The sequence below is a fragment of the Magallana gigas genome, chromosome 9, assembly GCF_963853765.1.
Source record: "Magallana gigas chromosome 9, xbMagGiga1.1, whole genome shotgun sequence".
NCBI lineage: Eukaryota > Metazoa > Mollusca > Bivalvia > Ostreida > Ostreidae > Magallana > Magallana gigas.
The window spans coordinates 43771124-43797344 of NC_088861.1; the positions used below are offsets into that span (position 1 = coordinate 43771124).

At 33.9% G+C, this 26221-nt stretch overlaps 2 protein-coding genes across 4 annotated transcripts; both read right to left on the bottom strand.

The window, feature by feature from the left end:
* Positions 1-2256: 2256 nt before the first annotated feature.
* LOC105332926 (organic cation transporter protein) lies at positions 2257-11648 on the bottom strand. 3 transcript variants are annotated; one of them, XM_066071396.1, is made up of 11 exons: positions 11456-11648; positions 10249-10469; positions 7085-7328; positions 6870-6973; positions 6492-6643; positions 5818-5986; positions 5235-5447; positions 3735-3961; positions 3165-3346; positions 2621-2772; positions 2257-2470 (listed from the first exon to the last, which is right to left on the bottom strand). In XM_066071396.1, exons 2-11 carry the CDS (start codon positions 10392-10394, stop codon positions 2392-2394), a joined length of 1668 nt encoding a protein of 555 aa, XP_065927468.1. In that variant the 5' UTR covers positions 10395-10469; positions 11456-11648; the 3' UTR covers positions 2257-2391. The 3 variants fall into 3 exon arrangements, with proteins under 3 accessions (XP_065927468.1, XP_065927469.1, XP_034334409.2); XM_066071397.1 differs by having other exon boundaries at positions 11364-11479; XM_034478518.2 differs by lacking the exon at positions 11456-11648 and having other exon boundaries at positions 10249-10867.
* A 2098-nt stretch (positions 11649-13746) lies between these two features.
* On the bottom strand, positions 13747-22525 carry LOC105332925 (organic cation transporter protein). The gene is made up of 10 exons (XM_034478511.2): positions 22294-22525; positions 20611-20848; positions 19472-19575; positions 18541-18695; positions 16903-17071; positions 15942-16157; positions 15216-15442; positions 14738-14919; positions 14415-14566; positions 13747-14169 (listed from the first exon to the last, which is right to left on the bottom strand). Exons 1-10 carry the CDS (start codon positions 22437-22439, stop codon positions 14091-14093), a joined length of 1668 nt encoding a protein of 555 aa, XP_034334402.2. The 5' UTR covers positions 22440-22525; the 3' UTR covers positions 13747-14090.
* Between the last annotated feature and the right edge of the window lie 3696 nt (positions 22526-26221).

The window sequence follows — 26221 nt, forward strand, 5'->3', positions numbered from 1 at the left end:
CAAAACGCGTGTTCTAGACGTTTCCAAGATTTGACGTGCGTCACAAATTTCTAATACATATCAGGGGAGTGTAAATATTTTAGATTGTTCAACATAAATGTTTTTTATAGTGAATGTTCCTCTCATGTACAAAAATATGTTCGTTCTACACTATTAATCCGTATATCCGGTAATCTTCGCGATGATCCAATTTCCGCTTTATTCGCGATCACAATAGTCCATACGCTATTGTTTGCTATAAGAAAAAAAAATCTCAAAAATGACTTACGCAAATAAAAGAAATTACACATTTTCCAAGTATTTGCAATTTTGTGACAAGCAAAAATAACCGGATATGTACGGTTCATTCGGGCATTGTTACAGATTCACTATTTATACATACATTCAAAACATCTGAGGAACGATCAATACTCTACTTACTATACATGTATTATAAAAACTAAATTCTTAAAGGGAAAGACACTGCCCGAGACCCAACGACTTCTAAACCGGCTTATTGCGTAATAACAAAACAGACAATTTCTAGAAATGGCAATTGGTTATGCAAATAATTATTTCGGCATCTGTACTTGTACTTTAGTCATGGACTTTCTAAAGACCGTGCTGATTTTAATATATCAAATTGCATTGCCAATGTACTTTGGTTTCTCGTTTCCAGAGGTTGATGAACGAATAAATTTGAGCTGAACAAAAACAAATTCAGCGCTTGATATTCTGTTAAAAATTACTCTGCATGGGTCACTTAATTTTAGTTTCCTGTCTAGGGGATGTAGACAAATGTGTGTAGTCAAGTAAAGAAGAAGTTTCTTTCGCTGACGTTCACGTATTTTATACTAATTTTAGATACCACAGCTCAATTGTACGATATTCACTAGGGACCATAAGTGTTAACAGCAAAAGCAATGTTTTGGCACTTTTTAAAAACTCCTCACACACACAAAATAAACTTAGGTAGAAAGAGTCGTGCATTGCTGCTATCTATCACCTACTGATTTAACCGGAGAGATTCCATAGATACTATGTAGGGACGGATTATCTTTCCAATGGAGATACTGATAGTCAGGGAATGGTCAGGTATAGAAAGAGGCCAAAAGGTCAACGATAGAATTTAAGGAATTATCTACAATCTATAGTAATCATTAATTATTTTAGAAATACATAACACTCTGTTTAAATTAAGCTTGAAAAATACCAATTATAGTAATACTATTCTACTTTTAAAAAGTACTGTCAAGATAAACGGACTAAACTGAGAATTTTCAGGCCTTGGTTGTTTATAAAATTGGAATTCCGAATTTTTAACTGTCAACCTTTCGACTGTTCATCCTTTGCAAGACTATCATGTATTTATTTATCTATTTCAATGGAGAACAATTAGCAAAATACTGGAGAACATCAATTGTGAATATTATCCTAAACAGGGGTCAGTGAGATTTATGTCAATGGGGCAAAAATGTCTTTTGCTGAAAAGATGGAACAACTAGAAATGTTTACATCAAGCGAGCTCTCATTTAAAGTACATGATAACAATGATTATATAATTGAATACCAGGTGTTTTATATTTATCTGCACTTTTAGTTGGCCATAACATCTTTACACCAAGATAGACTATTTTTTATTGTGAATTATTTCTGTTATTAGTCTATGTCTGAGGAAGTTAAACCACGAGCAAAACATTAACCAGACTTTTAAATCAAAGTACTGAAAGTACTGACGCAATAAATAAATCAAGTGTGCAAAACAGGACTTCACTACGTAAGTATAAAAATTAAATAAAACTGCTTTTAACTTCCTCATTTATTCTTATTGCTTTACATGTGATATAAAGACGAGTCATAATGTATAATATTAAGACAATACAACATAAAATTAACATTACGAATATATTCTATAATATTCTATAATATTCTTTGAAATCGATACACAGTAGAATAATTATGTGGAATATTGTGTGTTTTTTTTGTTTTGTTTTAGTATATTGTTACGACATCTTTCTTACTGGTTGTTTTAAACTCGGAAAAAAAGACTCGGAATACAGTCAACAATTTCCTGTTCATTTATATGCCATATCTGGAAGCTAACCTTAATCATTTCTTCATATTTTCCAAAAAGCCATAAACTGTTAACTAACACTTTAAACTGCTTTTCTCTTGACATTGATATGAGTTTGTACTTTTATAATACATGTATTGGTATACTTTCATTCATAAGTTTTAGAATTGTAAACAGTGTTGCTGAATTTTCGTAAACGTATAATTCCGAACTATTCTGATCCATAACAATTAGCCTGGGTTTATTGCAAACTTTGCATCATGTTTTCAAAGGAAGAAAAGTGTCTTTATCTAAACATGTATATGCATTATGTTGGCAGACGTACAAGAGTCCCTTTTTTATAGTTTTGAAGTGATATTCTCTTTAGAAGGCGGCTCAACTGAAAGAGTCACATCGGCCATTTTGTTATATTCCGTTCTGAAAATAAGAGAGAGAATATAAACAAAAATGTTGCCAGGGTTTTAAATAAAACTATTCTACCATTTTACAAACATTTTTTTTCCTTATTAGAATTATAAAGCTAGAACGTATAAAACTTAAATCGTTTTTCTGGTTCTAAACACTTACGTTCCAAAGGCAATTCCATCTGCTATTGTGTCTGGCATTCTGGTATTGAGGGTCTCCGGTAATTTGAGTGACATCAGTCCCGCCACCACCGACGCGGCGCCGATAATGACCAAAGGCACCGCCTTACCGAACTGTCCACCGATCAGCACGCCCTGTAAAAAACGTTAGGGAGTTTCAATACTTTGATTGTGATCCAAATGATTTTTTAAATATAAAACAATCACTTATTTCAATGATTTAGAAATATATCAAATAAACAAGACAATCTTAATTTCAGTTACTTGCAGAGGTGTTATTTGTCGTTATTAAACAGCAGTAATTGTAGGGAAGTAGTTTGAATAATTTTGTTTTTAAAATTGCTATTATAACATTACACGACAATTTGGAGATTCTCTTGAATGTGACTTCTTCATGAACTTGAGGACAGAATACTAGTATTCTCTTTCTTGAATCGTAATCTATAAATGATATACAAGTAACTCGTACTTTTGAGTATATTATTTGAGACAATGTAAAACCTAAAATTTGCAATACATAAAATTACCGAATCAGCAACGTAAGGGGCAAGAATTCCACCAATGCGCGCGCAGCAGGAACTGGCCCCCATTCCAGCGTTCCTTACAACTGTTGGATAAAGTTCAGCAGAAAACACGTAAATCACAGCGAAAGCAGCGGCGGATCCTAGTTTTCCTATCATCGCTAGTGTCGTCGTCAGCCACTGTAGATCTTTTGATTGAAAAAGAAACTGCATAACCAAAGGTTTGTTTAATATCGGTTTACACTTCGCACTCACTTTTTACCAATTCAGTGGATTGATAACACGGTCATTGGTATCACATGTCATCCATGCACCATCATATTATCACGTTTCCTTTATAACGTTGAAGTATTTACTTAAGCTTGGGTGGTAATTTGAATATTTTATAGAATTTAAGATTGGTAACTAGATGAAAATATATTTCTGAATATAATGTTGAGAACTATGATACAAAACTTGAAGCTTTTGTTTACTTATATTTGCAAGATAATGATTTAAAATACGTGCTTCGTCGCGCATCAAGTATTGCCAAATACAAAAAAATCAAAAAACTAGTAACAAAGCATGAGTGTTTACCCTTCCCTCCAAAAGTGGTTGTTAATATGGTGCTCAGACATGCGATCCCGCCCAATATCATGGCGGAACAGTGACACTTCTTCCGTCCCCAGCGGTCCATCAGCATCAGACACATCGTGTAGGCAGGGAAGTCCATTACAGCGGTCAGGAAGAAGTTGAGGTAGAAATCCCCGGCCAGGTTCCCCGTGTTGAGGGACAGACCGTAGTAGGTTATGCTTACGACCATCCTGTTCAATACAGCACATGTACAATAATGGACTGTCTGTATACACCATACTGCCCTCCTAATTTAATGAACATAGCTGGACATTATGAAGACCTTATACTGCCCTCTTTTTGAACATAGCACAGTATTGGACAATCTCTATACGTCATACTGCCATCATAATAAACATAGCACAATTTCGAACAGTCTGTATTATACATATATTACATGGCTTCGAGGGCGACATACCAGAACACTCCCCGAGGTGACAGGAAAGCCCTGGAGTGTTATGTTGCCCGATGCCGAAGGCAGAGGGCGACATAACACTCCAGGGTTTTCCTGTCACCGAGGGACAAATATTCTGGTATTCATGTAATATAAGTTATATAACATTTTTAAAAATAAAAATCTGTTCAAGAATATATTTACTTCATTAACATGTGTATTTTTAATTATTAATGCATCTTCATATCTTACAAATCAATTTTCTTGTAAAATGTCGATCGATGCTTTCAAAAATTAAAGAACATAATTATTCAAATTAAACAATTTAAGTTTACTAAGTCTCTCTGAATAGGATACAATGTCATGACAATTTAATTTTCTAGGAACTGTTTACGTTTGCTTTGCTAAATTTCTAACCCGACGTAATTAATATGCAGAATGATTGCACGCGAGGATGATATAACAGTTTCGGGGGGCAATATTACTATTTACTGTTGTCCACCATTCTCCTAGAGACCAGGAACCAGAAACCACAAGCAATCTAATTTTTAAAACAAACATACTATACTGCAATTAAGGTTTATCGTTGAAAAATATTAACATACATATTATTTTAATTTTATTAATTTCCTCCAGGGTGTTTTTCGTTTATCTCCATTGTTTTCTATTGATTGGCCTGGTGGATCATCGGCAATCAACTATATTCCAAAGTCTGAATAGCACGTGATTGTTTTACGTGGTATGGTAAAAAAAATTGTCAAAGTACAATGTTGGGGAACAGGCGGGGTTTGCATGATGAAAATAATAAAAAAAAAAGTAAAGTATTTTATGTTACTTACAATCTTTGAAAAAAGGGCTAATTCAACATGTAAGGATTCATTTAATTTTAAGAAAGGAAGGGCGGGTGGTGGGGAGTTACAGGTTAATAAGGGATCAAATCTACAGTAAATTACTTCGCGCTTTTTGGGACTCGACCACGTGATAAATTACCAAATAAAAATTCGTTTTTCCATATATGAACCTTAATTACCAATTAACAATTCCTTAATCAATAAATGAAACTTATTTACCAATTAAAGAAGAGGATCAAGGTTCTCGTGAGAAGAGCTTTCGAGGAGAACAGACTCCATATTCGTACTGTTGATGGTGTGTACTGTGTTTCTTCGTCAAATAACTTCTCCGGAAGTAAAACCTTATTGACCTCGGCTGCCCTACGTAATATCATTTCCGCTTCCTCTTGTCGTCCTCTCCTTAACAGCCATCTTGGAGACTCGGGTATTATCCTATAATAAATTTCGCTTTATTTTGAAAGTACGTTTAACAGTTTAAATTATTCATGGGCTGTTAAAGAGCCTGTAATTGTACTTGTTGTATAAATGGCCAATTTTACATAACAATGCTTTCTGTCTACATTGTAAAATCTTATTGACATCTTTTAATACAACAGGCGAAGCGTTAAATCTCAATATCTGTAGAGATTGGAGCTTAGTTTTATCAACTTTGATGATATATCGTACAATAAGCCAAATCTGTCTAGCGAATATTTAAATCAATGGGAAGCGACTCCATTTTGTTTAAAAAATTTACAACTGAGTTATATTTCCTAGGAAAGCTAGGCCCGAGAAGTTACCAATGTTACTAAAAATAGCCTACCACCAATATGACAGGTAGAAAACTGTTGGAATTGAAAGACACAGTTCGATCCAAAACCAGTCCTTCAGAACATAGGCTATCCCTCCCAACAGGATGAAGCCGAAGGCGAAGAAGTAATTGGTCACTATCCCAGCGTACACTCGCTTCCGGGGACCCACCATTTCCATCCCTGAAAGTTAATATACACTCACAATTAATGATCCTAAGTTGTCTTTTTTACAAATTGTTCATACATATCTATCTACACGTCTTTATTTACTATCCAATTTCTATGTTTTTGTTTTAAGATTTTATCCATTAAGTTTGGACCCTCTTCCGCTATATAGTGTACTTGGAATAAATTTGAATTTTGAAATAAGCGTCAAAAATCTCGATAGTTAAAAATAAATTCAAGGCATGTCATATCTGTAAACTAAAACGGAATACTGTGAAAACATCTTAATATGTGAAGGCATTTATTAAGGATTGTTTATTTTCAAAAGATTGATTAGTGTGTATTTTTTTTAACTTGATTTTTAAGACAATATACATACACATGTATTATACTTAAAGAAAATAATAAATTTCATGATTCTTTGAAATGTTAGTAATAATTCCTAGGCACGGTGTCACTACGAAATCCAAACATCTCGGGTCCCGGTCCACGAATATAAACAAAAACAGAGTGTGTATACCTATAATGAATCCACAACTTGTGCCCCCATAGGAAGCTCCCATGCAGAACCGGATAAGGACATAAGCGACATAGCTAGAAGCCCAAGACAGGCCGATAGATGAAACCATCATCAATATGGCTGCGCTGCACAGCGTCTTCTTGCGACCAATTCTGCAGCATCAAACACAAAACAAAATCAATCTCATTAAAATCTTATTTTAATCAAAAACCACTTGTCATTTTCGTTTTGAAGACTTGTATGATTTACACGATTAAATGAACTTTAAAAATGTTAATCTATCCAAAATAGTGATATTGTTAATTAAAGATTTCCAGATCTATAAAATGCACGAAGTTGTAATCTTTTTAAATGTCATTATATCATATAAATCCTTACGCGTCCGAGAGATTGCCAAACCCAAAGGCTCCAAATAAAACCCCCACGAAAAACATGGACTTTGCCAACGATATTCGGAACCGATCTTCGCACACGATATTCATCTTCAAAGAATCACATATTTAATTTTTCATGGCCTCATAAAAACTATATAATGTCTTTAACTACAGATATATACATGTAGTAATATAGAGTATTGAGTGTAGAAGTTCTACCTTTGTTGCAAAAGTTTTGCCGTGTATGTCGTCACTATACACCCACTCTGAACACTTTGTTTTCTGTTTTGAATCCTTGGTAAAATTTGTGACTGTATCATTGGTATACACAAAGTAATTACAGCGATCATATAAAAGCGTTTCATCATCGGGATCGGTATTGGGAATATATATTTCCACCAGTGATCTGTGCGCTTCATTTTGAATTTCGTATGTATCGTTTTCAAGTGCCGGCAAGGCACACCTGTAAAAACAAAGTTGTGAAATAATGTTATACAAGAAACTCTAAATAAATGAATGTATATGTACCTTATTTATAGGCGATATATGTATAGTAATCCAATAATAAAATTATTAGGGTGGAATAAAAAACACCAGGGGCGTAGCTTGAGATAATATTCTAGTGAGGCAAATTTATTGCGGCAGTGGGTCGGGGGTTGCCTGAGGCCCCCAGCAGGTCCAGGACAGGTTCAGGGGGGAGGGGGAAGGCCCCCCTACAAAAAATGAATTTTGGAGTTTTAGAATGTGAAAAAAAAACATCGTCCGGAACGAAGTTTTGTTGTTTTACATTTCAGACCAGCATCTATTCACAGTATTGTCGTATACAATTTTTTGAATTATAAGACATTCTTATTCAAAAATTGAGACGCGGGGGTGTTAAGGAAGCATATGGCCAATATGCCGTCTTATTTTGACTGTTGTATTCAAAATCGTGAAATTAAATAATTATTTTGAATAAGATCAAAAACTTAGTATTATCCTTTAAAATAGATTTCAGTGCAATAAAATCGGGTAGTACATCACTGCCACATTGGTGCATTATCACGTGACAACTATAAATAGCTTACGTATATTCCTTAACATAAAATGTGATAGAACAACACTACCCCGCGGTTTCCAAAATAAAATAAACATACGAAGTGAAGGCAAAACATCTCAGTTTAATCAAAACCGCTGCTAGAATCCTATGTTTTTCCTTATTAAAAAGTTATTCATCCGGTTCTCGTAAAACCTTCCCAACTTTTTTAACGTTTGCACGGAAAACGGCAAATTGCATTAAAACAACACACAACATGGGATTCTAGCAGCACTTTTCAATTTAAACATTGATCAAACTAACGATACGTATAAAATTTAAAGTTCAATATACACGGGGTAGTGTTGTTCTAGTCAGATTTTTATATCGTAAACAACGACAGAGGAAAGCCTGGCCGAGAAATAAAAGCAAATTTACTTACCTTTTAGCGAATGATTGATAAAACGAACATCTCCCCCAGTATTCTTATGTTCAATTCTCAATAAATCACACCACAATACTTTATTAGAGTTCTTAGATTAGTTATATTTTGAATATGTTTACGATGCTTTCCGATCAAATTCACACGACATTCAGCTTTTAGTCATGACGTCATCAATGTGTAAATCTACGTAATACAAACTAATTTCTGGCAAAAATTGTCTTCAGTGTTTTTTATTTGTTTTTGGTCTACGTTTCGTTGCTTATATATTTGAATATGTACATAATAACTAAGATTTGTGATTTCACGGAATTACATGTAACTCAGATTCCATATGCTTCCTTAACACCCCCGCGGAGCACGATTGTCGTGTACTCAATTTTTGAATTCTTTATGATTTAAAAATGTGAGAAAGGGCTCCATATTGATTTGTTTGAAAGTATTTGGTATTTTTCACTGTCATCTAACACATTTTTAACGAAATTCACAGGATCCAATGAATCTGTTTTGGATTTTTTCCTCTCATTATGCTCGGGTTATGTAATATCTATTTCTGATATTACATGTTCATCTCCTGGTGAGAAAATATTGGGGTAATAAATTACTAAACTAAGAGAATTGGTGTTATTTTTATTTATTTTTTAAATCTGAAACAGTGTTGGGCCTTAACTGCTAAAATTTATTTTTGAATTTGAGTATTTAAACATTAATAAAATAATTGAGTGATTTATATGTGTTTCTGTAAAGTACCTGATGCCGATTCTGTGTTGTAGTTCTTCCTTTTCTTTATAGACGATGTAAGCTTTGTTTGTTTTTTCTCTTTACCTAAGTTTCTTTTTATCCATATTTTCCCATATAAACAACTCTAAGATTTTATTGGATCAAGAGCCGATCTGATAAATTTTGATCCTGATCACATTGAAATGAAAGTATATTATCAACATTTTTATTTATTAGATTTGTTTACTTCTTAAATTTACAAAAGAAAGAATTTCTACTATGTGGGAGGGGAAATCCCATTGATGGTCAAAAAAATTCTAGTGAGGCAGTTGCCTCATTGCCACAATGGAAGCTACGCCCCTGAACACACCTGGAAAAAAGACACATAAATAAACAGTATTTTTTTTTCAAGAAGGATGTAATGATATATAAACTGTATATATGTCAAATAAGCGAAAAAAATTTAAGTTTGGGGGATGAAAAAAAATCTTCAAAAATCTATTCAGTAAGCAACAACAAAAGCCACTGCGTGATTCGAACTTGGGGTGTACGGATCACAAGTCCGACACTTTATCCACTTGGCTGTGGAGTAAGTTACACGTTACCGTCGATAAAATCCTTTCAATAAAAAGAAATTTCGTTTCCATCAGAGGTCAGCCGTTATGTGAGAATGTATTATTCCACCTTAAATGAAACCATATGTCAAATTCTTGCTTTTTTTTAAATTATAAAGAGGCCGTCTGATTTACAATTAACACACATATATAGATATAGATATCGTATCTTCCAATAGACAACTGCATATTACCACAATTTTAGATACAGTTTATTTCATCCATTTATTAAAAAGCTAATATCAAAACAACAAAAACAAATAAAAAGTTTGTTATATAAAGAGGGTGTTGCTTAATATAATTTGTCAAAATAAAGATCATTTAATTACACAGTAGAGATACTAGTAATGCTTTATTTAAAGACTGTAGCGACACTTCTGTTTGTTTTCGCAGATAGGCTACACACCTGTGAGCAGATAGACTACACACCTGTGAGCAGATAGGCTACACACCTGTGAGCAGATAAAACTACACACCTGAGAGCAGATAGGCTACACACCTGTGAGCAGATAAAACTACACACCTGTGAGCAGATAGGCTACACACCTGTGAGCAGATAGACTTCACACCTGTGAGCAGATAGGCTACACACCTGTGATCGGGAACCCCCAAGAGGAACACCGAGATCACCATGAACGCCCCACCACTGACCGAGGGCAGGCACACCGCCAGGAAATACACGATCTTCTGGTAGCGCCCGAACTCCCCCAACTTCTCCAGAATCTCGTCAAAGTTCATGGTTCGCTTCAGAGTCGGCCACTTTTCCTATCCAGTCGGACCAATGGTCAAATGTGAGAATCTTATTCCAGTACCCTAATACGAGAAAGTGTTGTTAACCACCTGAAATACATGGCCTTTCTGTTCAACTTAGACTTCTTTCACCTCCTGATAGCCAATTCAAAAGTTTGTCCTGGTTAAGAGTGTAGATGATTGATTGATCGGCTCTGCAAACATCTAATGAACTGACCAAATGATAAGAGCGTTAAGGAAGAAAAGAAAGAAGTCAAAGTAAAATCATCTCTTTTTGCGGCTATATATATTCTGTTTACTCTGATCTTGACTGGAGCTATTAAACCACATTCCCTTATACGCCTAACCCAATTCACAACCGGTTCTCGGTAGTATCATAGATTCATAGATATTTTTGGTAAAACACTAGGGTTGGGTATAGGGTATAGTTCATATATTATTTGTGAATGCATTATTTGTTGGATGTCTATAATTTATGAATTATAAAATAAAAATAAGTTTTCACAACTTGGAGAACATGTATTTTAAACATTAGCATCAAACTCACTAATAGAGTTTTAAACTGAATAATTATGTACATGGTAAATTGTTTGAACATAGTAATTAGCTAGAAATGAAAGACGGTAAAATGAACTACAGATCAATTTATAACTTGTGCACAAAATAATAAGATACATGTATCATACAACCTGACTACATGTATATAGTATTTATCGAATTGGTCCGATAATGACACTTAAAGATTTTTTTTTCCTTTTCTCTTAGGAACCTAAATATTTACATAACATTTTAAGAGGACTCTTTTCCTTACTCTTTATAAAGTTTGCCATCTGTCTGGTCGTATGGTTCAGGTTTTATATTCCACAGAACATTTTTCAACTGAGCAGAGCACTGCATTAACGCCTTTATTACCAGTTGTTATCTTTGACGTCAAAATTACGTAACTTTACTTCTTACCGTAAACTTAACGCTAACTTGTTACCAAGCATAACAGGATACTACATGAAAGTAATCCAACATGATTCACAGGAACACTGAATCTCACCCACCTCTGAAGAACGACTATCTTCTCGTGTCAGTTGGCGGAAGATGAACAAATTCATCTCGGCGGCTGCAAGACACGGTCTACAGTGCATAGATGTCCAGTTTTGCAACACCTTTCATCAAAGAATTAAGGCGCGGATCTAGGATTAATGGGAGAATTTCCGATCAAAATTACACTGTAAAGTTTTGCATTGAATACCCGCCCTCCTTTCGCAAATAAAAGCTTTCCTCAGACCCACTCTTATGGAAAATAGTTCTAGATCCCCGTGTGACATATATGATGATGAATATTCGACTGAGTCAGCATAGTACCATTATGGTAAAAGTTGAAATAGACTATATAGAGAATTTATAAAAACAACGTTTTTATACAAAGCTTGGTGTTTCTTCGTTACGATGAGTTTATGCTATGTTTATAACATTAATGCCATCCCCCCACCCCCGTGAAAATTACATTGTGACATTACCGAAGATATACCTCGGACCCCTCTGGCAAACTGAAATATTCCTCCCCCTGGAAAAAATTATGGATCCGCGCATGATGTTAGCAGGGATAAACCGGCGGTATGAATACATTGGTGATTATAGATATACACACAGATGTACTCGGGTCACGTGTTCATGTTACTTCGATGTTTCCTCGATGGAGAGCTTTATCAGTTGTCAATCAAGTAAGAACTGTCCCAGACCTACTCTGCTTGCAGAAAAAACTGTGTCATGTGTTTGAAGCTCAAGTATGATACGCCTGGACTATATACCTTGCGCGGATCCAGGCTTTCTTTTCCGTGAAAAGGAGGAGTTGATGGAAGAGGGATATCCGAGTTTGCCGGGGGGAGGGAGGTCCGAGGTATATTTATCAAATTAAATTAAGGAATTTGCATTTTCAAGGGTCATCCATCTCATAGATCCTCGCATACATGCAATATTTTACATAATATTGTACAATCTGTTTATTGACATTTACATTATAATTCATTCTTTAGACATCTGATGTAATGTATTCTTCTAAAAGAAAGAAATCGACTTTCAAAAACTACGTTTACGATGATTTATTAGATGGTAACCATTATTCTAAGGAACAAGAAAAGTGTTCATGTTTTACGAGGCTTTTAGTTCGTTGATTTTGAGGGTTTGTGATTGTTGATGCATAACATTGAAATCGTCTTAAGACTAAGTCTTCAAGTTTCATAGTCTCATGATGTTTTGCAATCATTATGAATGCAGAACAGACACTCTCCTTTATATTTGTTTAACTGGTTAATGTACCGCATACCTAAACTACATATCATTATGTAAATAGTGCCTGTTTGGGAGGATAACAGTTAAAATTTACACCCCGAGAAAACCATTGTCAACCGATACGAAGCGGAGGTTGACAATGGTATTCGAGGGGTGTCAATTTCAACTGTTATCCTCCCAAACAGACACTTATCATTTATTTCATTATACTGAATGTCGTAGTTTTAAAGAAAATCTAGTTAACTGTTTTTCTTTAGCAATGACTTGAATTCTCCGGCGAACCGTACGCGCATTATTTACGCGCATGTAACAATTCGTTTTGTTATACTTTTATGTTAAATACTGAAATCTGATTGGTTAAGACGCAGTTCATAATCCGTTCTATTACCCTCAGCGTTAGCAACGCACTTAGCAACGGGTAACATTACAAATTGTTACATGCGCGAAAATTATGCGCGTACGGTTCGCTGTAGAATTCACGTTATTCCTATATAAAAGCAGTTAAATTTTCTTTAAAATTAAGACATTCAGTATAACAAAATAAATAGTGCCTGTTTGGGAGGATAACAGTTGAAATTGACACCCCGAGAAAACCATTGTCAACCTCCGCTTCGCGTCGGTTGACAATGGTTTTCTCGGGGTGTCAATTTCAACTGTTACCCTCCCAAACAGGCACTATTTATATAATGTTAATCGTTGCCAAGTGTGTTGCTAACGCTGAGGGTAATAGCACGGATTATCAACTGCGTCTAAACCAATCAGATTTCAGTATTTAACATGAAACTATAATAACACAAAGGATTGTAGAATATGTTTAAAAATAATTTGCGAATGCGTAACAATTGACGTCATAATTGTCATATATAACGACCAACGCTGAAAGTAAAAGTAGTTCATCTTTCAAAACAATAAGCATACAATGATATATAGAAGAAAAAACTCTCCTGAAAATGATGAACTAGTTGATGTTTTCTTCGTTCACTGTTACATGTAGTACTAGCTTCCTGTTCGATGATTCGTGCGTTTAATTTTAGAATAATGACATTTATTAGTTAAAAGTTTGATAAAACAAATGTTTATTGCGTCCTTCTCAACATTAGCAGCCATATGCACTGATCTTATTCATCTTAATGATAAATGTAAAAAAAAAAAAAAAAAAAAAAAACATAATTATAACCTTCAGATAAAACCCGGCCTGCACATACAATTAAATATAGGAACGCTTTAATAATTATTATTTAGATTGTCACAAACTCTGTTAGTAAGTCGAATGTTCATGCAAGAGTTTTGTCTTTCGGTCGCTGTGTATTATCAAAGTTGCTTCAGTCTGGTGTCGTCGTTTCTTTCTCTGTGTAATTTGAGTTTCGTGAACCCGATGTCTTTTAAATTCTATCTCTGAGGTTATAGTTTGGTGAGCCCGATGCTAGCTGACGGGGGGTCTATAGTCAGTGATAGTTTTGATCTCTTCCTATACTCTGGTCTGTTAACAAGAAAAAAATCATATAGTTTGATCACACGAGTTTTTAAATGAGTTAATAGGAAAAAATATCGAAACATAAAATTAATAAGTTAAAAATTGAGTTAAACTGTGAAATGGCTAACTTAAAAAAGAGAAACTTTAGATTTGGTATATTTATATTTTGCATCACTGCATAAATTTGGGTAGGACATTGAACAAACTCAAAAAGGAAACATTTAATCTGTAGCCCTATGAGATAAACTTACGTTCCAAACGCCACACCATCGTCTATGGATTCCGGGAGACCTTCGTCCAAGGTTTCCGGCAGTTTTAGGGACAATAATCCCGCCAACACGGAGGCGCCGCCAAATATAACCAGTGGGACAGCCTGTCCATACTGACCCCCGATCAGCACCCCCTAACAACACAATAGTTTTTGTCATAAAATGTAGGATGTACTTATAAAACATCAACATCAATATTTTTAACAGCTACATAATATGTGGGGAGGGTTCTTATTTGTTAGATTTAATTATTTGAGTACCAAATATTCAGAAGACAAATTCTTATCATCAAAAAAAAGTTTTACCGAATCTGCGACGTAAGGCGCAAGAATTCCGCCAATGCGCGCGCAGCAGGAACTGGCCCCCATCCCGGCGTTCCTTACAACTGTTGGATAAAGTTCAGCAGAAAACACGTAAATCACAGCGAAAGCAGCGGCGGATCCTAGTTTTCCTATCATCGCTAGTGTCGTCGTCAGCCACTGTAGATCTTTAAAAAATCGTTTTTAAAAAAAATGAAAAACTGATATGCCTTTAAAACATTACTGTGGTTTATGTATAATTCAATTGCATTAATTTTCTCGGAATTAAAGTAAACAGTACGTACACACAGTTTTGACGCGGAAATCAGTGGCATTGGTGTTATACCCATACAGTTTGTTGTCAATTTGCAATTATAGCTCTTATTTTAAAGAACATTTCATTTCGTTGAGCGGATCAACAACGATTTCATGAAAATTGATACTCAATGAAAAAATGTTCAAACCACAAGTAGAGATCAATTACCTTCCCCGCCAAAGCTGATGGTGAAGATTGTACACAGACAAGCGATTCCACCGAGGAGCATGGCGGAACAGTGACATTTTTTCCTTCCCCAGCGATCCAACAGAAGCAGGCAAAGGGTATAGGCAGGAAACTCGACCACACCGGAAATCAGGAAGTTGACGTAAAAATCGCCACCCAGGTTCCCCGTGTTGAGAGACAGTCCATAATACGTCATACTAACTACCATCCTAATAAACATAGCACAGTAATTACATCTTTCAGTGCCTTTGTCAGTAAAATCTCAACGAATCGATCTTGTATTGTACAACCCAGTTAATTCAAATGACGTAATATTGAGGCTCAATCAAGCACCACGATTAAAATAAATGAAAGTCACACAAATATGTCGATATTCTAAAATTTTGTCGTGAAATTGCTGAAAATTACATAAATATAAGTAACAAGGAATCATCTTTTATATATGTGTTATGAGGTTATAATTTCGGTCTAAGCGTGATCATATATATCATAAAGCCCTAGGGCTAAGGTTCAATTCCGGATTAAGATATAAATTTATCTCCAATAATGGTTTGCTAATTCTTTCAACATCAAATACAACTCATGCAGTTTTAATGTTTGGTTTTTATACACCTGTAGTCCAGAAATATGAATTATTATTATATTGATTAATAATTATGCTACATTGGTTTTGAAGTGTCCTAGCTTGTAAACTCGTACAAAACTTACCAGTTGAAAAAGATGATTAATGTTCGGATGAGCAAAACTCTTGATGTAAACAGATTCCACAAGGCGGCTGTTTCCGGTTTTTTATCGAAGTCGTCTTCGTCAAATAACTTTTCCGGAAGTGTAACCTTGTTGACCCTTGCGGCTTTACGTAATACTTCTTCCGCTTCCTGTCGCCGGCCCTTACTCAGTAGCCATCTTGGGGATTCCGGCAAAATGCTGAATAAATATTTAAATTGAACATATCCCATCAATATGTAAATCGAAGATATTTCATGTAATAAAAAAAACCGTACAATTATATCATATGGTCGTGATAGTTTCAAGTAGTAGTATAAATAAATTTACATTGTATTTATTAAGACGATACTATATTTATTTAATCAAGGACCCTTTAAAATAACTAGAAATTCCCCCAAGAACTGTATACATGTACAGGCCTTTATGTATACATCGCTCATCTTCCTTATCAATATAATTGTAACATAAATTTGTTTTCGTTCCTGAGGGTTTCAACAGACGACCTGTAAATTTGGAGAGAGAAAAATTCCCCCTTCATCGATTTCAATTGTTCTTAATCGACAGGTATGTTTATTTTCGTTAAAAATAGTCAAAATTAAAATGACGGAAACTTGGAACAGGCTAAAAGTTTTATTGCCCGGGGAACTGACGCCTTGTCGTGACCTTGTCTAAGTTTCGGGACTAAGTTGCCTCGGGACCTGGCTCCAGGATCATGAAGCAATATTAGACTTAAGTTAAAAAATTGTACACAGTCTTAATGTCTCTATATTGAAAACACTGACAAAATTGAAATGCTACAAAAATTTGCATGATATAAAGCTGTTCATTACGAATTTCAATAGGCATATTATGATAAACAATAATTCTACTGACTGACTGAAATTTAGACTTAAGTCTGAAATTCCTTCATGACCCTGTGGCCTGGCCCCAAGCTTTGACTTACCACCAAAAGGCCATGAAGACAACAGTGGGAATCGAGAGGGACAGCTCGATCCAGAACCAGTCCCTGAAGGCGTACGCCACCCCCGCTAATAGAACCAGACCCACGGCAAAGAACACCTCGTTAATGACGCCGGCGAACAGTCGCTTACTGGGGCCAACCAGCTCCATACCTACAACGCGGAATGAATCATCAAAGAAAGCATTCTTTTGTTTATATTTACAACATATTTTTCACAAACTAATAAATTGATTGTAAAAAAGGTAAGAAAAATTAACTATATTATTGTTAATGTACATCAGGACGTTTGGTTTTTCTTAGGCTTTTGATGGTTTCGACCAATCGATATATGGGACGTGTAGATTTCAGTCCTGTCAGTTTTATAAGAGCTATGAAATACAAATAATTTTAGTATGAAATAAAGGGAATCATACTTGGTGGATGTAAATTTTTCAATGCACGATAGCCAGTCGTGAATTATGACAATAATACACGGATGCAGACAGTTTGTATAATTTCTTAATAATTAACATGTACTAAATCAATACTTAAGTCTAGAAAGAAACCTCTTAAAACATTAACAACACCTCATTTTTTACTATACTATAACTTTGCTTGCTTGCAAGATACGGGTTTTCTTATGCTCTTCATGGAGCTCTGTCAATTCCATTTTTATCTAATTCAAGACAAAACGCATAAGTTTTGATCTTTAACTTTTGCATTTTGGAAATTAAAATGATAATGTACTGGGCAAAAGTTTTGACAACCCACGATTTTAAACTCACTAATGTAATCTATTGTTATTTTTATAGATGTTACAAAAATTGATCTTTTATACATCCATGGATAAAATGTATACATGATATACTCAACTCGTGCGGGTTGTCTTATACATGTATATGTGAAAATCAAACAATATGTAGTTACAACTGGCTTAAGTCAATAGTTAAAGAAATATTACAAAATCAATTTGTACAAGATCGGAGAAGTATAGTAGATAACTCATCAAAATGTATTAATTATAGAATTTTTAAAACAAATCTCAATTTAGAAAAGTACTTGTTGATTTTACCTACAGATCTACGGATCACGTTTACAAAATTACGAACATGTAATCATCGATTCCCCATTGAAACAGGTGGATGGCATAATATTGAAAAAAAAATAAGAAAATGTACAATGTGTGATTCTAATAGTATTGGGGATGAATTTCATTATTTTTTAGAATGAACACATTTTGTAAACGATAGAAAAATGTTTTTACTCAAGAGATATTAAGAAAACCCAAATATTATAAAATTTAACGAGCTCATCAATACTTTTAATGTAGAAAAACTAAAAAAACTTGTCAATATTTATTAAGAAAATTTTCAAAGTCTGTTCTTCCAGAAACCAACTTTAACAACCTATTGCATTGTGATTTTAACTTTTTTTCGTCATTATTACTCCTACTGTACATGTAATCCTTGACTGTGTTCGTGTACATTTGTATATTCTGATTTTGAACCTCAAATACCAGTGAACTGGTCTTCAGTGAATAAAGAATTGAAAAAATTGGACCTCATAGTCATTTACTTTGAGGATCTATTTAATAATTCGATAATTAAATGAATTAATTAGAGATGGTAGTTTAGTTTTCACCTATGACGAATCCAGTCATAAAGACACCGGAAGTGGAAGCTCCCACGCATATCCGGATGAGGACAAAAACGATGTAGTTTGGAGCCCACGCTAGTCCAATGGAGGACGCCATCATAGCGACGACGGAAAGACTGAGGGTTTTCTTCCGTCCAATGCTGTAGAAAGATATATGCATGGATGCAAAAAATTCAATTTTGCGCAATGTGGCAACGCACTTTGAAAAATTAACGCACTTTGAAATGATTTTTTCTTCAAAGTGCGTTAAAGGATGACTGCACAAAGCGCCGAGTTTTTGGTTTTTTCGGTCGCTTCTGTTGCGTTTAATTTTTTTATTTCACTTTTATTTATTTTATCAAAGAGTCTTGGCAATTTTCAACTGACATAAATTAAGATTTTAGACTGAAACAATAAACTCATTCTATGTTTTTCTCCTTAAACTTTCGAAAAAAAATTTTCGCTTATTCGCCCTAGATCGAACATAAGATTGATGTTAATATGTATGAGAAGTGGAGCTGATTTTATCAGAATAGGACTAAAACAAGACTAGCATGAATAACTATGCCATGCATGAAAAATTATGTGATCACTCTTTTACCACAATAGCTCTCTTTTATTCTATATGGTACATGTACAAGTAAATTATTTACTATGGTTTTAACAATAAGACCATTCCCGTACGATTTAAGTACAGAAGACTTTAAAACAATGGTTGACAACTTAACATGTTTGAAAACAGAGAAAGACATAACATTTTTTATGGGTCTAGAGTTGGTGAAACGTTTATTATAAGAAGCATGTATATTTCCTCTCAATCTCATGTTTAAAATTTTACTCCAAATACGCCACATTTACCCATAATATCGACCATATCAACGCACTTTGAAAAAAAAAATTAAAATGTGAAGAGTAAGGTCGGGAATGTAATACTTACGCATCTGACAGAATCCCGAGCCCGAGAGCTCCAAGGAGAACGCCGACGAAGAACAGGGATTTGGCCAGAGAAGTTTTGTATCGATCATCACAGACCAGATCAATCTGAAAGAACATATTAATAGGATATATGATTGATTTACATCTTACACGTCAAATACTTTCATATTACATTAACAGTTCAATCATCGATGACTCCGTTCGCATTTTTTTCAGTTCGGCCTACTGTTAGACATCGTCTCAAGCCACGGGTTTTGTGTCCATTCTATTTCCGTTCTATTTTTGTGGAAATAGAATGAACACAAAACCTGTGACTTGAGACGATGAACTGTTAGAGTGCTAATTTAAATTTGAGCTTTTTCAAAGATTAAATGGAATCTCTAAAAATGATTTCATATTTAATCAGATTTAAAATGGGGCAAAATCTAAATAAAAGTGACTAGAAAAAAATTAAAAGTGACAATAAAAGGCGCCAATAAATCTGTGTATTTAATAGTAACTCAAAATAAATAGCATTTGTGCGAGTTCTTCTATAGATGTCAACTTAGCATGTCTTCCTGTATCTTTCTAAGCACTCAAGTGTTAGCTATTATAACCATATTACAGTTTAAATACATCAATAAACAAACCATATTTTGTCTGTGGAAGAAAATCAAAGATGTATCAAATTTGGAAAGCTTAGGAATAAGCTAAGCCTAATATTTAAACAATCTAAAGGATTTTATGCAAATATTGTAAATGTATACAATTTAATAAATTTTAAATGAAACTTCTGTATACAGCAAAATTGTTTTATACACTCATAAAAGTTGTCACCACAACCAGTATAGAGAGGTGTAAATTATGTTATTCCGTGGTTTCTTATTATTTGGATACTGCTATCAATCACTTTAATTGGGGTCTACCGTATATCCGATTTTTTCGCCTGTCACAAAATTTGCGAAAATCTTACTGAAACATTTTTAATTTGCGTCAGTCATTTTTGTGAATTCAAAAGTTTCTTTTTTTTATGGAAGATGATACAGAATATAATTTCTGTGTATTCAATTATTTGCGATTTAAAAGAGATTGCGGGGGGAAAGCGAAAATTAGATCATCGCGAAAATTACCGGATATGATGTATGTCTCGTACACACGAACCTGTTTAGCGAAGGTTGACTTGTAGATGTCCTCGCTGTAGACCCATTTAGAACACTTCTCAATGTGTCGCGACGCGTTACCCTGAACAGCTGCGCTGTCGTAGACATAGTACTGGCATCTGTCATATTTCAGCGTACTGTCATCGGGATCGGCGTTTGGAATATACTGATCTATCAACGTTTTGTGGTAGTCGCCTTGAATGGCAAATGTGTCGTTTTCTAGTTGTGGTATTGCACATCTAAAGATCAAAAGGATAATTAATGATAAATCAGGCAAAAATGCATTATGAGGGACCTTCTAAAAGAAAACTTAGTAAATTTGAGATGTATTCTAATTACTTTTCACAAATTTGTAAATACACTTTTTAGGGCAAAAATAAACCATTCGGATTCCTATATGGTAATCTCAAAATTCTCATAAAAAACTCAATTCGACTAATAATTATGTATCATGCAGATGCTAAATTAAAAATCAGTAAAATCTTTCACCCGATAACTTGGCGAAAAACAGATATTGATGGAGATTTTAAAAAAGCGCAAAATTTTGGTATCGGAAAATACTTTGTCGCCTAAAGTTCAAATCTTTTATCCATCAGATCACGATCCAATCTAGTGTTTATCGACAGTCATTCGTGTTGATTAAGAGTTAGTGAATTGGAGAAGATAAGAAATGAGACCGGCCTTTTTTAATAACTCTATGAGGGAGGTGCCAAGACAGTAACCAAATTAACAGACAACCTGTACACATACACCTCCTTGTTGTTAATTTTGGTATCGGATAAAACATTAATGAGGATCTCGTGTGTAGGTAAATTCCATACTTTTGAAAAGCAAACTAGATTGATTAATTGAAGGCCACGTACAGACTTTAGGAAGTCTCGATCATTTTGACATACTACCAACAGCACTGCACCTCAGTGCGTGATTATCACGCTATCTACTTTTTCATATCATTATTTCTTTGGTTGATAGAAATTTCATATGGACTTATGGAATTTTTTCGGGGCCATAACAGGAGATGACGTCAGTAGAGAAAATCCCTTCATTGGTGTTAACTCAGTACCCCCCCCCCCCAACACACACACACACACAAGGAAAAAATGGTCTTGAATCAAAACGCAGATTAAAATATATTTGATGTCTTTAGTATCATCTATATAGATGAATCCTAATGTGTTTTAAAAACGTTGCTGTTGTTAACTTGTGTATAAGTGACTGAAAATATACATGTAACTTGTAGTTCAAATTGTCTTTAATTTTTATGAATTTTCGTGATCTGAAAGAACGAAAAGTTGTTACGTCTATATTCATAAGATCATGTTTCTGATCCTATTGATTTATTTTCATAAAAGTAATTTTTATGCATTAATGTAATAATAATTTTTACGGATTCTTTTATAAACTTAATATGAATACATGTGCAATTTTCATATTGAAAAATTGCATTATATAACAGAGGAATAATGTTTATATACCATATAGTTATACGTAGATTTTGTTATAGTATATATTCATCGAAAGATTTTTCTGTACGATTTTATGCACGCTTCTTTCAACAGAATGCAATATAGTTTATCGTAGGAAATTTTCTATGCGCAAACTAACCGTGATATACCGATAAATTATCAACGTTAGTCAATGAAATATATATAAATAAATGAAAGTAAATAACAACAAATCTGACCTGTGTTCAGGGACACCCATTAAAAAGACAGAAATGACCATAAAAACCCCACAGCTGATTCCGGGGAGACAGACGGCCAGAAAGTACAGGATTTTCTGGTACCGCCCAAACTCCCCCAACCGAATCAGAATATCGTCAAAATTCATCGCTGCTCCGTGGTGACACTTCCTTACCCCGCCGATGCCAGACTTCAGGGGCCGAGGGGACAGCGGACCCTCGATTATCTTATCAACCAGTGTTTGTCGATGATTTTGAATCCACCATTTGAAGAGACCGTTTATCTTGAAATTTTTAAGATGTCACGAAAGGTACTCCACGGTGGAGTGGGTGAATGTTGAATAGAAGTGTTTGTATGGTGCGAACACAGTCTTTGATAAACAAAGTCACATGATAGAAGCCCCCCCCCCCCCTCATCTCCTAGATTTACTGAACTTATATTTTGTTTAATGATTATAGTTTATATAAATCCACAAACACTAGATAAGAAATAACATACAAATATATGTAACAAATATATACACGTAAATATATACATGTATCTTATGTTTACATAACTTTATACTATGAATTTATTTATAAAACACTTCATTTGATATTCGGTTTCCATATTTAAGCAAACAATTAGGGGTTTGAGACAGATAGCTGATGTATAGGAATTGTCTTTGTCATTTAACCTACAGGCAATTCATTTTTCTGACCTTACAAAGAATGTGTGCCCGTGTACATATCAACCTTTTTGTATCGACGAGAAAGGAATTCAGGTCCCCAACCGACGGCTCAAAGACTTAAACGGGTGACCCAAAGAGATATGACCCAGAAAAAGCCGATCTAATCAAATAGGTCATAGAATTTCTCTCTCTCTCTCTGTCTCTCTCTGTCTCTCTCTGTCTCTCTGTCTCTGTCTGTCTGTCTGTCTGTCTCTCTCTCTCTCTCTCTCTCTCTCTCTCTCTCTCTCTCTCTCTCTCTCTCTCTCTCTCTCTCTCTCTCTCTCTCTCTCTCTCTCTCTCTCTCTCTCTCTCTCTCTCTCTCTCTGAGTCAGCAACATTTTAGGGGAGCGAGGTAAAATTAAAATAATCGTTCGGTTTTCTTGATATTTCTTGCTTAAACTGTTCTTAACCGAATTCGGTTCGCGTTCAAATGAATAATGACCTTTGTTAAGGTCTGTGTCATTGTACTTTATCTATTCATATATATATGACGGTATGTAACAATGTTAGCAGTAAAAGAGTATCATTTATTTTACACGATTAATTGTGCCTCACATTTTCTCAAATGAATTTTGTCGCATGGAAAAGCAACTAAAATAATTTCACGTGAAATTTTCTGGTAATATCCCTTCTCATGAATTTCTAATGAATTTTTCTCACGTGTACACATTATTATTGATTTCGGAGCGAGTATGATTGTATTTGGACTTTGTCAATCGCTAACGGTACTGAACATAAGCTTTCAAAAATGCTTTAAATTTTTTTTTAAAAATCACAATTTATTATTAATCTATCAGCATTCTTGGATAATTAATTGGTAGGAAAAGCGATTTTGTACTGAAATAGCCAAACAATTTGACTAAGCATCATAAAGGAACTTGTACACGAATTGATCAAAATTTTCTTTTTCTTTTTTTATTTATAAAATGGTTTACTTGCTCATTTTGAATGATCGACCAAATAAGAATGTTAGAAATCAAGTTATAAGAGAGATACAGAGGTAAGAAATCATTGTTTTGTTCATGTTATGTATTATAATTGTTTACAAAATTAAATTGAAATTATGTAAAGTAAGGAATTACCATTTCTTTGACCAAATGACTCATGAAAAGGAAGGTAAACTGATTTAATGTGTTCATAGATAATATGATAAACAGAAAAAAGAAACATTTGATTGACACTCATACCAATAAAACACATATGTAAACCATAACAAAAACAAAGATTTTCAAACTCTGTATCTTGCACATAACTCAATATTTGACTTTCAAATTCTGACAAAGCATTAAAAGTACCCATATTAACCATTCTAAACATTAAAATTGGAAAAATAAATTTTTTAAGTTTTAGCTCAAATCGTGTCCAAGTCCCTTTAAATTCATAATACAAATGTAAGTATGGAGAAAATGTTAAAGTTTTACCAGGCCTTATACGCAACTTAAAACATTGATAATAAATTAATCGATGATTACTTATCGGAAATCAACTTACCATTAACAAATGAAAATAATAAATATATGTTAGGTAAATTTTCGACGTTGTATGAATGTACGGAAGCTGTTACATGTAATGATATGAAATATGATAAAGAAGATGGGTGGATAAGGCGTGTAAAATGCCCATGCACGGTCGGACAAGATACTGAAAAATAAAAATATCAAATCAATCTGATATTTCTTAAAACATCATTTAAAACAATATATATTTAACATATCATTGATTTTTAACCTATATATATGTTCAATACAGGGAATATGTTGACTCAAACATGTGTTTATGTATCAAAACCTGCAAATACTGTCATATTTTTGAACTTCAAGGCATTTATCTTTTTATATGTTTAGCGTCCGCGGACGGATTGGTTTTGAGATGTAAAAATTTAAAAAAAAAAACAACAACACACAATTGTTGTTCATAAAATGATATCGCTTTTTCATATGTCGGGCTCAGGATCGCATTTTTAAATCCTGATCAGAAATCAAATATAACAACATTCAAAATGGAAATCATGTACATGTAGTAGGTATTTGTTATTTTTGTATTTTTTTACAAAATGAAGAAAATACTTCAAAATATCTAACAAATTTTATTTTGATGAACCTTTAAAGTTGTGGGTTTTTTTCTAAGGTTTGTGGTGGGGGGTTTTTTCCTGATAGAAAGACAGGTTTTTGAGTTTTGGGTGGACGCTAAACAAAGAAAAAACTTACAATGGCCTAAGGTATAATGGAAATCAAACCGATTTCAAGAAAAAATAATAAAAGTCCGTAAATTTGAGGCCAAAGTAACACATATAGTTTTTAAACATCTTTTTTGTTGTGTCTGAAATGGCTCAGTTGTTAGAGCATCCGACGTAATCTAACCTTATATGTTCGGGGTTTTTATGTTATGGGTTCGATACCACAAAAATTTAAGATATATTTTTTTCTTCAAGTTATCTTTTGTTAGATATATGAGAAACTAAATATATAGTTAGATATTGTGCTTTTGTAAACTTGAATTATAATGTATTTGAATAGATTCAATTGTGAAAAAATAAATTCAAAATTGTATTTGACGACTAAACTGAATGGGCATTTGCGCTATCTTATCCCCCCATCTTCTTCCTGGCTTGATGGATTACCAAGTGATTTCTACCAATGTTTTTGGAATGAATATGATCTTTCTTTTTGGAATGCTCTCAATGATATACAAGAAAGAAATTATAAATAAATCTTAACAGCTTGTTATTGAAAAAAAGGTTTTGTAAGCCTTGTTATCAATCAATACGAAGTAAAGAATTTGAAATATACGATGAGAAAAGTTGTGAAAATATTAATGAATACAAGATTAGAAATATAAAAGATAAACATGTAGCAGTTTTCACTTACAAGCTTTTGAATAATATATTATGTAATAATGCATATGCATGTAAATGAAAAAAAGATATATCAAATCAGTATGTACACTGTAAGCAAATAGAAAATGTTTTTTGAAGGTGACAATTTAAAAACATATGGAATGCTGTACAGTAAGTAATTTTTAAAAGAAGTTCAGTATAAAAATATGAATAGACGATTGTTAATGGCATAATTTTATTAATGCATATTCTAAATTACAAAATAGCGACTCGTTATTTACAACAGCAAAAAACAAAAACAAAAAAATTACTTACTTCTGTGGGTTTCTGCCTTCTATAAGTACTTTCAGAACTTTGATTATATACGTGGTTTTACGTACGAGTT